Source organism: Triticum aestivum, chromosome 4D, assembly GCF_018294505.1.
Source record: "Triticum aestivum cultivar Chinese Spring chromosome 4D, IWGSC CS RefSeq v2.1, whole genome shotgun sequence".
Classification (NCBI taxonomy): Eukaryota; Viridiplantae; Streptophyta; class Magnoliopsida; order Poales; family Poaceae; genus Triticum; species Triticum aestivum.
Genome location: NC_057805.1, coordinates 223835770 through 223848410, shown reverse-complemented (window position 1 = coordinate 223848410; position 12641 = coordinate 223835770). Strand labels below are relative to the sequence as shown.

Below are 12641 nucleotides of genomic sequence, written 5' to 3'. Positions count from 1 at the left end.
AAAAGTGGCCCAGTCGCGCCCCCAGGAGCCCAAATTTCGCCGGTTAGGGCCGAAATTGGCGCCGGCGGACCCAGGCCGAACCCAGCGCGCTGGGCGCCGACCGGGGGCGCCGGGGGAAAGAAAAATGGCGCCAAAACTCCCCGAGCCAGATTCCAACCCCGTGGGCCCGCCGAGTCAGCGACTAGGCATCGTCGTCCTCCTCTCATCGGCTCGGCTCCCGCGCGAATCAATGCCAAGGCTGCCGCCGATCATCCTTCCATTGATCACGGGCGGCGGAGTGAACGCGAGCCACTGCGTGTCCCGCCCTTTCCCGCCACGCGTCCGCACTGCTGCCGCCCCCTCGTCGCTATAAAAGCCGCCTTCGTCGCCGCTGGCCGCACACTCGCCACGCCACAACCATCTCTCTCTCGCCGCCGACCACCTTCTCTCCTTCGCCGTCCTTGCTCTCGCCCTCTCTCCTTCACCGTCAAGCCCGAGCCCATAGCGGAGAGGTTCCCGGACGACGGAGCGGCGGCCAACGGCTTCGGCCGCCGGCATCTGCACGAGTGGGAGGCACGCGTTCTCCACAAGGCCAACTACCTGACGCCACCCGCCATGCGCGTGCCGGGCGCTTGGAGGCTCAACGCCGGAGGCATCCCCGTGCCCCCGCCGCCCTCCGATGCGGAACGCGCAGCGAGATCGCGAGGATCCGGGCGTCCTTGCCAGAGGAAGCGCGGCAGCAGCCGAGGTATGCCGCCGACAACCACCCTCTGTGGACGGCGTATTTCCAGCGCCACCACGCCGACCAGCTCCGGCACTTTGGCGCCAAGGGGGCGCCACAACTGCGACGGCCGCCGTCAGTGGTGCGGCGTCCCCGGGCGCACGCTCCACACCGTCCTCAAGCACATCGAAGGCGGCAATGAGCCGCCGTTGGAGTACCCGGCGCTGTCGTTCTCACGCCGGAGCGGGAGCTCGTGGCTGCCAAGGCGCATGTTGGGGTCGTCCTCCTCACCCTCCAGCTCCCGCTCCTCTGGCATGACGCCGCTCGCCGCCGTCAAGCCAGAGCCCTAGGAGACGCCGAAGCGTCGGCGCAGCCCGGCGGCAACCTCGTCATAAACAAGGGTCGCCGCCAACCTTCACCTTCCCGTGGCCATCTTCGCCTGGTCAGGCCGAAGGAGCCAGTGACGCCCGTGGTCGTCAAACAAGAACACGTGGAGATGGCCGCCGACCTCGACACCGGCCTGAAATGGTCGCGCGACGACTACGTGCGGGAGGAGATGGAGCGCTAGCGCCGCACTCTGGAGGAGATCGCCGAGCGATGCCGCGACCGCAAGGAGGATGGCATCATCGTCCTCGACAGCGACGACGAGGCACCGGCGCCGACCAACCCCATCCGCAGCGGCGATCCAGGGCAGGGCTGCAGCAAGGACGGCAGCATGCAAGACGACGACGACGACGACAGCGGCGACGGCGGCGACTACACCGCCTTCTACAAGCTCCTCGGCATGAACTAGGCTTGGTGCGGCGGCGGTGGCGTATTTTTTTCCAAGTTTTTATGTATGTCTTTAAATTTGTACAAATATGAATGAAACCGCCTAAATTTCGTCCAAAATCGAGACATTTTCTTTGAATTTGAGACCAATTTGCATTTGAAAAATGGTGTCTGGGTGCCAACTTGGGGCGGCGGTTGGGAACCCGAGCGCCCCCATGGCGGAAATATCGCCGGTTAACCCCCAGGAGGCGCTATTTCAGTCCCTTGGGGGGCCGAACGGCTGAAGATGCTCTTATTACTATTCAAACATCAAACAACCAGTCCAATCAAGTATGTGTGCTAATAGTTCCCTAAAAAAGTGTGTCAATAGTTGTAACTTATTTTACTATTGTTTCCCTTTTACTCTTTTCTGCAACAACAAAATCCAGAACATTTCTTTGTTAAGGAGTATCAATATTGGTCTAAGAGTCAGTATTAGTCTATAATTCCTTTCTTGTACCTCATGCCTTGTGTAATATGCTCCTTGGGCTATATAATAGAGATATGTTGCACATTCCTAACATGGTATCATGAGCCCTTTAGGGTTGAGGAGGTGGGGGCTAGCTACCCAGGATACTCCGCTGTGAGAGCAGAGGCTCAACGTGGTGATAGTTGCGATGCATGCGGCAACCATAGGGCACGACGACAAACACACTTATGATTAGACATGTGGTCATGCAAAGTGCGAAGAAGGTGCTAAAGCAGTGCTGGCAAGTATTAGATTCATGTTAGTGATTAGATCTATCGAGTTTGGCGCATCAAATAGATGAGTGATGGAAAGTCTAAAATGTCAAAAAGCTTGAAGAGTACATGGTCGTATATTCTATGGTATTCGATGCACATGGCAAAGTGTGGATGACAAGTACAGAAGCAGGTGGAGTGCTATAGATATGGGGCATATAAAAAGTATCTGGTAAAGAAGGTGAGACAACTACGAGGTTGACCTAGGGTGACGATGAAATTCCTTCCAGTGTCAGACATCAATCAAGAAAGAGCAACTGTAGTGAGTTCAGGTAACTCTTAAATGTGGCGTCAAATAAATGAGTTGTTCATTTTTACGCATATCAGGGAATAAGCTGCCAGGATGACAACAATACAACAGTATTGTCAGATATGATGACTCAATGATCAACGTGTAATGGCATTAAAAGGACACTCCAGAAACTGGGAGCACAAACTAAAGTTAAGAACTTTATTTCGCTAGAGCATTGACTATGACGAAGGAAGCAAGTACACTTGCAAGTGGACTCACGTGGAGTATGGTAGTAGTAGCGGTACTCCTGGTATAACCTCAAGTCCAAGGTAGGGTTTGTTAGAATTGTGTCGAATATTTCATACAAGGTAGGTTACAATTGCACTTGGAGTCACATGATGTGTAGACAGGTATGAAGTAGTGTTTGAGTAGGATACTTGTATCTCGGGCCTCCATATAATGTGGGAGTTGACACAGGATGTAATCTATGCCAACATAATAGCACATGCACGCAGGGAGAGCTGGCGGCATGTTCCGATGCCCGAGTGGCCGGTGTGCGGTATTGTAGCGGTATCAAGGGGGAGGAGCGTCCGCAGTTACGACTCCAGGATTAGCCAATGTTCGTTGAACATCGCTAGCAAATCTCGGTGCCATGTCTCGTGTGATTGGTTGGTCCTCCATAGATTGACTATGCGCCTTGGATTATTCTAACACCGACTGTCAGATTTGATTCCGGTTTATGTCGCCATCGGCTTGGGTCCGCAACGCCAGCAGCAGTTCCCCACCCGCCGCCGGTCCCAGCAACAGCCTATTACTATAGCTGTCTGCTCCCACGCAAGCTTGCAGGCCTGCTCATTGTGGCACCTTGTGCGGCTTGCTTCCCCCTTGCATGATGCCCCTGCTCTGTTGTTGCCTGCGGCTGCTGCTAACTCGCCCACGTTATCGTTGTTGTGCCACTGCTCTACCTGGGTCTCGGTGTTGCGCGGGTGCTCCTGTTAACTCTTAACATGATGTGTGATGGATATCTGCTAGCATGATGCTTGCCTCCTGCTGTTGCTAGTGCGCTACTCTCGGAGGTTCGTTTCTCTGGTTGCTGCTGTGAGCCACACAGTTCAGGGCCCTGTCAGCGCCTCATCTATTTGTGTCACGTTGACTGCCTGTGTGTTCAGTTTGTGTGTTCGGTTTATCGAGAGAAAAACAAATAAAAAAATACAGTGTCATCCGGTATCATTTCTCTCATTGTCCGGTGATTTTTGACGGGGTTCCCTCCATCGACTATGTCATGCACATGCACTTTCCATCAGTGTTGTCGATCAGCCGTTAGTTGCTATTCTCTCGCTGGCATTCCACCTGCATGGCCTCCTTCGTGCTTCTCATGCGCATGATGGTTCTTGCATCTTTGTCTTGTGTGCTTCTAGCACTATATTTTCCGCTGCGTCCACCAAATCTGTTGCTCTTTCATGTTTCTCATGCCATGTGAGTCCACCAAACCTTTATCCGTCAGCATTGATCCTTTCTATGCAACTTTTGTGGCCTTTCTGGACCATGTTGTTTTCTACAGGATATTCGTGACCTCCTTTTGCATTATCGTTCATCTACGTCCATTCTCTTATTCTCGAGCTTCTTTCACCTTTGTTTTCTTGGGCTACAATCTTTTGGGCAATGTCTCGTTCTCTTGATATGCCATCTTCTTTTGACAACCAATCTTCTCTACTTATCTTGTATATCTTCTACTAATGCGGTGTCTTCCTCTGATGCGTCACAAGTTTTGAGATTGTCCATGCTACGATGACACTCTCAAGACGCAGATTTTTTATCATTATTTTTTTCTCTAGTGTTACACTTCTTGAAATGCAATGTTATTGCATACACTTAGCATTTGAGGGGGCTGTTGAGGAGTATTATTATTGGTCTAGGAGTCTGTATTAGTCTGTATTTCCTTTCTTATACCCCCAAGGCTCATGTAAAATGCCCTTGGGCTATTCAATAAAAAAATGTCGCACATACCTAATATTCTAATCTTACAAGTATTTAAGCTCCCTAAGGATAGAACCCCATGGCAGCTTGATGTATTTTAAGCCTTATAATTGTTGGTTATTTCCACATCAGTTCCAAAAAATCATATGGATCTTCAAAAATTTACAAGAAAAATGATTTGGCGCAGCAAAGCGCGCGTTTGCTTCTAGTCTATAAACATATACCGCCTAAAATACCTGTAGACAAACATGTTTGCAGAATCATCAAAGAAAAATAATTGAAACTGGACTTACCGCTGTCGTATCTTCTGGGGACGGTGGACATTTAAAATCAGATGTCATTTCAAGCATATCAAGATCAGTGATGCATCCTTTATTCAATTGCATCCAGAGATCCTCATCAGCCACAGAACCTAAATTTTCAGGTATTGGGCAGAACTCTGCATCCTTCAAATAGTGTGAGCGGCTAGCAACGAATCCATCTGGTGTCCGCTTAGAATCTGGAGTTTTTAATATGTCTAGCTGCAGAAGGAGAACCAATAGTTGTGGATTTCACCAACGTCTGGGCTTGAGTATTAACAAGCAGGTTGAAAGGAAGAATGTGATGTGGTTCCAGAGGACCAGGACGAAGATGTGCAAAAATTGAAAATATGAAACTTGAATTGACTACATGTTGAACTAACAAAAGTTTTACGTGTTGCTGCCTCACCAAGCATACCTGGCTAGAATCAGCAAATTGCTCTACTGATATGTCAGTATTGTTGTGGTTCTGTGACATCTTTTGCTTGGCCAACCGGTGCTCTAATGTCTCCCTTAACCTCCTTTCCTCTTCAAGTTCCATTGCTAGACGATCACGCTCGAGTTCAGACTGCAAGAGATAATCAGCATAACTTTATATGTTAAAAACAGTTTAACAGTTGTACAATGCATCCATAAGAGGAAGTTCATAATGAATAGGAAACACCTGTTCTACTGGAAATGTTAGTCTTTACATACCTTATGCATGTCATTGCGTTGCTTTAGGATAAGCTGCTCCAAGTCTTCAGAATGGGAACCCTGAAATTTAAACAAAAAACTTTAAGTAACAGTAAAGCACGTCACATACGGAGAGCAACATCAAACAAGCAGGACAAACCTGCAGCTTTTTGCGAAGTTCCTCTATTTCCAGTTTTTGCCTCTTCAGCAGAGCAGCATCTGTTAGAATCTGAAATACCAACATTCATAATTAAGTTCTCAGATTATCGCTACTTACAGACAAACTGAGCTCAAATAAATGATACTTATGCTGAAGATGCAGTACATATAAACACCAGACCATTGTCATAGACATATTCTAGCAATTTGTGCCGAATATTTTTCATGCATAAAGAAATAACAGAACGTGAATGTTGTTGCAGTAAAAACAACGGATCATTAAGGAGTGTCATTAGTAACGTGGTCAAGACAAAGCTTAGCAGGGGTGTGTGCCTTGTCCGACAAAAGTGACGCAAAGATATAGTTTTGAATAGGTCCAGTCACCTTGAAGGAGCGCGACCCAGTCCTATGTTAGGAACGCATCAAAAGGGAGGTTTGGTCGCAGGCCCGAGTCGTTCACGTTTCCTGGGAACCCTCTCCAAACCTCTCCTTCTCGTTACATCAGAGCCATCCGTAACTCCTCAAGACTCGACACTAGAGCTCCTCGGTCTTTACCTAGGAGATCAAGTGCCCTTCCTTTGAGTTTATTCAAATGAGAGTTAACGGAGTACATGGCCATGGGGGGCTTATATAGGTGAGAGTCCTTACAAATGAGCAAGGTTAACCATGGTGGTAGGTAGGTAGGAGGGGTAGGATGGTAAAGCTTGGTCCAAGGGTCCATGGTCCATACTCAATAGCCACCATTCCTTCTCTGTTGGAATTATTGGCCTTTGGCCCATTTATTTTATCCAATAATTCCTAGGAAAATCCCAGAGGCCCATATGGCCCATCCATGCATGACAAGGGATGTGGAAAGTTTAGTCCCACCATGCTAGTGGAGGGTGTGGGAGACCAACTTATAAGGTGAGTTGTTCCACACACCACTAAGAGCTTGAGAAGAGAGCACATACCGAAAAAGGCTTTCGCCCCGCTTTATAGATAAAGCAACTGCCCAAGCCAAACATCCAACAAGGTTCACACACACACACAGACAAAGGTCTAGTACATACAAGAAGTCATTGGGTTAATGCTGAGGGCACAGCTCAACAAGCCCTGAAGAAACAGAAAACGCGCACACGCGGGGTGCGGAGAGCATCTAGTCGGGCTCCGGAGGTGGCGGGGGGAGCGGAGGCGCCAAGCGGAAGGCCATCGATCGAAGGTCGGCGAGGAGGTTGTTGATGACGTCCCGATCCTGGGGGCGGCTAAGCGGCCGCCAGAGCTGCAAGTATCCACACATTTTAAAGATGGCGTCAGTAGCACGTCGAAGAGGGACCTTCTGTATGACAAGCTTATTGCGAACGGTCCAAAGCGTCCAGGCAAGGACCCCAACGCAAAGCCATCTAATATGGCGGTAGCGAGGGGGGAGGCGTGAATTTCCGCAAGCAGGTCAGGGAAGTTGGTGTTACACCACTGACCCCCAACCGTCTCGCGGAAACAAGACCAAAGGAACTGAGCCGTGGAGCACGAGAAGAAGATGTGGTTAGCATCTTCCACCGTGCCGCACAAGGGGCACATCCCATCCCCAGGTCCATTACGCTTAAGGACCTCCACGCCAGACGGGAGGCGGCCGCGAATCCATTGCCACAGGAAGATCCTGATCTTCAGGGGCAGGCGGATGTCCCAAATCAAACTAAAGGGCTCGGGGGTCGTCGAGGGGGCGATGGCCGCGTAGAGGGATTTGGTGGAGAAGCAGCCGGAAGGCTCCAGACGCCAAGAGGTGGCATCCGGGGTGTCGACGCCGTCTATAGGTAGGAGGGCGATGTCCTGAAGGAGGGCATCCCAAGCGGCAACTTCAGGTGGGCCAAAGGGGCGGCGGAAAGCGAGGCGCCCTAAGTCAATAAGGGCCGTCTCAACTGAGACATGAGGGTCAACTGCAATGGCGAAGAGCTCCGGGAATCGTGCGGCCAGGGGAGTGTCGCCAATCCACCGATCAAACCAGAACAGGGTCGAGGACCCAGTACCAACCGAGATGGATGTGCCAATGCGAAGCACGGGAAGCAGCTGGACGACGGCCTGCCAAAACTGGGAGCCGCCCGAGCGCTGACAGAATGCAAGAGGCTGTCCTCGAAGGTACTTGTTCTGGATGATGGTGAGCCAAAGACCTCCCTCGCCATTGGCGATGCGCCAGAGCCAACGGGTCAGGAGGGCAATGTTCATGCGTCGGGAGGACAAGATCCCAAGACCGCCCTGGTCCTTGGGTTTGCAGATATCGGGCCAGCTTACCATATGGTACTTCTGCTTATCCCCCTCCCCAGCCCAGAAGAATCTGGATTGGTATTTGGCGATCTCCTGATGAAGGGTCTCATGGAGGCTATAGAAACTCATGAGGAACCATAGAAGGCTAGCAAGCGAAGAATTGATAAGAATCACGCGAGCAGCCTTCGACAGCCAGCGCCCTTTCCAGGGCTCAACGCGGTGTTGCATACGGGTCACCGTGGGGCGAAGATCCGCCACAGTGAGGCGCGAATCGCTAATGGGGATCCCCAAGTAAGTCATGGGGAAAGAACCCAACCGACAATTGAGTCGGTCAGCAATAGCCTGTGCTTCCTCCGGGGGGTACCCGAGAACCATCACTTCGCTCTTATCGAAGTTGATGGTTAGGCCCGACATCTGTTGGAAGCACAGGAGGAGGAACTTCAGGTTAGCAATGTCCTGGACGGAGCCCTCCACCATTATAATGGTATCATCCGCATATTGAAGGAGGGAGACCCCTCTCCCTCCGACTAGCTGGGGGCCTATGCCGCGGATATGGCCCGCATCCTTGGCCTTATCCAGGATGGCTGCGAGGGCATCCACTACCATGTTGAACAGGAATGGCGAGAACGGGTCACCCTGACGGACCCCACAGAGTGTGGGGAAGTAGGGCCCAATGTCCCCATTGATGTTCACAGCGGTCCGGCCACAAGAGACGAGCTGCATGACACGAGTCACCCACCGGTCGTCAAAGCCTTTGCGAAGCAACACTTCCCGCAAGAATGGCCAGTGGACCGTGTCGTACGCTTTGTGGAAGTCTAGCTTCAGGAAGACTGCCCGATGGTGTTTCATCCGGACCTCGTGGAGGACTTCGTGGAATACCAGCACCGCATCCAGAATAAATCGGCCTTGTATGAAGGCGGATTGGTTCGGATGGGTAATCGCGTCAGCGAGCAGGGTTACCCTATTGGCGTACCCTTTGGCCAAGATCCGGAATATCACGTTAATCACTGTGATTGGATGAAACTGGCGGATGTCGGAGGCACCCGGGACCTTGGGGATGAGGGTCACGATACCATAGTTGAGACGTCCAAGGTCCATGGCACCCGAGTAGAATTCCTCAAACAAGGCCATGACCTCCGGCTTGATGGTCGGCCAGAATGTTTTGAAGAATGTTACAGGCAGACCATCCGGGCCCGGGGCCGAGGAGGGGTTCATCCCTTTAATAGCCGCGAGAACCTCGTCCTCGGCGAAGGGGGCCACTAAAGCAGCATTGGCCTCAACAGAGACCAATTGAGCACCCGACCAAATGTTGGGGGCGAGACTAGCCCCACCCCGAGGGGTGGGGGTAAATAGGGCTTTATAGAAGCCGTCTACATGGGCACGGATGGCCGAGGGGCGAACGAGAGGCGTGTCTCCATCCCAAAGGCAGTGGATGGAGTTTCGACGCCGCCGGCCGTTGGCTACCACCTGGAAATAGGCGGTGTTGGCATCACCCCGAAGTACCCACCGTTGGGTACCGCGCAAACGCCAGTAGGCCTCTTCATCCGTGTAAATGGTTGAGAGCTGGTCTTCAAGGTCATATCGCAACATCCACTCATCCGGGGAGATTCCGGACGTGTCGGCACGGGCATCCAGGGCTTGGATAGCCAGCAGAAGGGCCTTTTTGCGCTCTCTCAGGTCCCGGCCAAGGTTGGCACCCCAACCCTTCATGAATTGGCGGGCGAGCTTGGCACAGAAGTGCCACGAGTCGACTGCGGACATGGCGCGATGAGGGGAAGAGCGGGCGGAGATCCAGCGAGCGACGACCGCCTCCCGGAAGCCGGCCCGATTGAGCCAGAAGAGCTCGAACCGGAAACGCGGCGGGGTGGGGGGGCGCTCGTCAGCGGTGGAGAGGAGAGGGATATGGTCAGACCCAATCCGGGTGATCGCACGAAGCGAGGCTAGGGGGCAACGTAATTCCCACTCAGGGGAAACTAGGACGCGATCCAAGACGGATTGCGTCGGGTCAACCTGACGGTTTGTCCAAGTAAACCTGGCACCCGTCCGATCAAGCTCACGGAGACCCAGCTCCGCGATCCAGTCATTGAATAACTGCATCCGGGGGAGGTTAATCCGGTCATTATTCTTCTCATCCGGGGATCGGATGAGGTTAAAGTCTCCACCCACTACAACTGGGAGGAGGGAGTTGGAGATCTTCAGATGTAGCTCCTCCAAGAAGGCCGGGGAGCGGCGGTGGTCCGCCGGTCCATAAACAATCACGACCTCCCATTTGAAGTTGGGAGCACGCTCGAAGATCTCCATACTAACGAAGAATTCAGCCCGGTCCATGCCACCCATCTCAAAGGTGGCATCCTTTACCCCTAAAAGGATGCCACCAGAGTGGCCTGTGGTCCCACTAGAAGGGAGCCAATGCCAGGCGAAGAGGTGGGAACAAAGGCATTCAAGCTCGTGGAGGGAGAACTCAGTGCGCATGGTTTCCTGGATGGCAATGATGTCAATGTGTTCGTCTCGCATGTATTCGATGAGTTGGCAGCGACAGCCATCATGGCCGAAGCCGCGAATGTTCCAGAAAAGGGCCCGCATCTAATCCCCCATCGGGGGGCTGCTTGACCCCAGGACACGGGAGGCACTTTGCGCGCGGAGAGCAGCAGTGCGAGAGCGGGTGCGCCCACGGATCACCCCGTCGGCCATCGGAGGAACCCGACCCGCGGGGGTCGCGATCGAATCCTCGGGAGGCCGAAGCAAGCGCGCCCGAGTCTCAGCCAGTTTGCCATCTAGGATCTCACGGGCCCTAATGGCCGCGGTCTGTTCTAAGGGGGGACCAACCTCCCCTCTGAAGACGATGGCCGAGTCAGTGGCCACCTTGGCGAGGTGGCCAAGGGGAACGGCCTCAAGCGCGGAAAAGGAACAACTGGAAGAACTAGGAAGGACACGATCCACACCTGACTCGAGGTTCTGGACCGCCGCCCGAAGCTCCGCACGCTCGGCGATGGACGGAGCCGGGGAGTCCGCCGGGCGGGTCGCATCAAGGCGGGCGCTGCAGCGGGACGCCGTCACCGGCGTCGAGGTGGAACGGGGCCGCCTGGCGTACGCCACCGTCGGCGGAGGGTGGGCGGAGGCCGGAGTGGTCACGACCACGGCCACCGCCGCGGTCGGGGAGGCAGGCGGTGAGAGGCGGGCGTCGGAGGCCACCGGCGAGGAGAGCGGGGCGACGAGCTCCAGGATGTCGCCAGCCGCGTCGCCCGCGGGTGGGAGGGGCGGAGACGGCGCGCCGATGGGGGTGCACCCGCCGCCACCCGTGGGGACCGGGGAGGTCAAACCAGGGGGGGACGGGGGGTCCGGGCCCGACGGCGAGAGGCGGAGGGCGGAGTCGGCGGAGGGAGATCGCGGCAACGAAGGCGGCACGACGAGCAGGCCCACACTGGAGAAGTCACTGGCCGACTCTGACGGAGGCGGAGAGGGCGCGACCGGCGTGGAGGCCAGGCGGAGAGCCACCGCGAGGTCAGTGGCCGACACGCGGGTGCGCCCCGCCCCGGAACCGCCATGGCCCGAAGGTGGGTTGGCAGGCTCGCGGGATGGGGAGCGGGAGTGCTCCGACAAGTCCTCGTCATCCTTAGGGTCGTCGAGGCGGGAGTGGCGGGACCGTCGGCGGCGGGAGTCGTCGGCGTCGGCTGGGCCGCCCCCCATGTGGCATCAATGAATCGGGGGTGGCCGATGTGGTTCGGAGGCTCGGGGCAGATCTTGAGGTCGTAGCCGTCGTCGTTGAAGAAGACCCGAATCGTGGCGTGAAGCTTGGAGGAGTCCAGGCACTTCACCTTGACCCGGACCTCCTCCTCCTCCTTGCGAAGGGAGAGCTCATCGACCACCACCACCTTGCCCAGGATCTTGGACATACTGCGAATGACTCGCTCAGATCGGGCCACATCCGGCAGGCCGGCGATTAGGAGCCAAGCAGTGTCCAGAACAGCCACGGCCTTGGGATCCCACCGCGGCTTTGAGATGTTCACCACAATCCCGTTGAGGGCCAAGGTGATGTTGTCGTTGCGGGTACAAAATCCCATGCTCAGAGCGTCGGGGAAGATCACCGAAAAGGCGTTGGCAGCGGTGGAGGTCACCTGCCAGTCCCACTTGCACCTGCACAAGTGGTTGAGCTCGGCCTCGATCAGCTCCGGGGTGGCGACGGCCTCGCCGATGACAGTCACGAGAGCCAGGAGCGAGGGGGAGGGAGGGGGAATCTCCGGGACCTCGATGTGGAAGAAGCCCATATCCTCGATGTCGTGCCCATACATCATGATCTCCTCCGTCACCGGGCGATCCGGGCAGAGAATCGCAGGGTGACCGGAATCCTTGCAGAGGTAGCACATCGGAGGGTTGGGGCAGGCCACCTGGAAGTGTCCGGACAAGCCGCAATTGAAGCACGGCGGACCATCCGAGACGGAGTTGGAGGCCGGAGGTGGAGCCGCCGCGGCGGCGGTGGAGGCCGCGGCCGCGGGGCAAGGGGGGCCCTTCTTCTTCTTCTTGGCACCCTGGCGTCCCCGGTTCCCATTTCCTCCATTGGAGGGAGGAAGCGCGGCCTGGTTGTGCGGCGGCTGGTAGCGACGGGGCGTTGGAGGCGTTGGCGAGGGGCTGTTGACGAGGAGGAGAGGGGGAACGGTCCCGCCAGCGCGACGGGGAGGTGGACCTCCGCCGGGACGAGTGTCGGGCCTCCCCAGCCGGCAACCGGCCGCGGTCCCGCGAGTCCTCCCGATGGGGCGAGCGGCGGGCCGGGGAGCGGGAGCGGCGGTCCTCGCGCGCAGGCGAGCGGCGGGCAGGG

The 12641-nt window shown here is 55.2% G+C and overlaps 1 protein-coding gene across 1 annotated transcript in view; it reads right to left on the bottom strand.

Annotated features, from left to right (window-relative positions):
• The window catches only part of LOC123097347 (kinesin-like protein KIN-7L), a 31104-nt gene that overhangs the window by 4311 nt on the left and 14152 nt on the right, over positions 1-12641 (bottom strand). The window contains exons 10-13 of the mRNA XM_044519069.1: positions 5595-5663; positions 5456-5515; positions 5178-5327; positions 4754-4981 (exon numbers count right to left, since the gene is read on the bottom strand). Coding sequence (XP_044375004.1) covers positions 4754-4981; positions 5178-5327; positions 5456-5515; positions 5595-5663 — 507 coding nt within the window. The remainder of the gene's footprint in view (positions 1-4753; positions 4982-5177; positions 5328-5455; positions 5516-5594; positions 5664-12641) is intronic.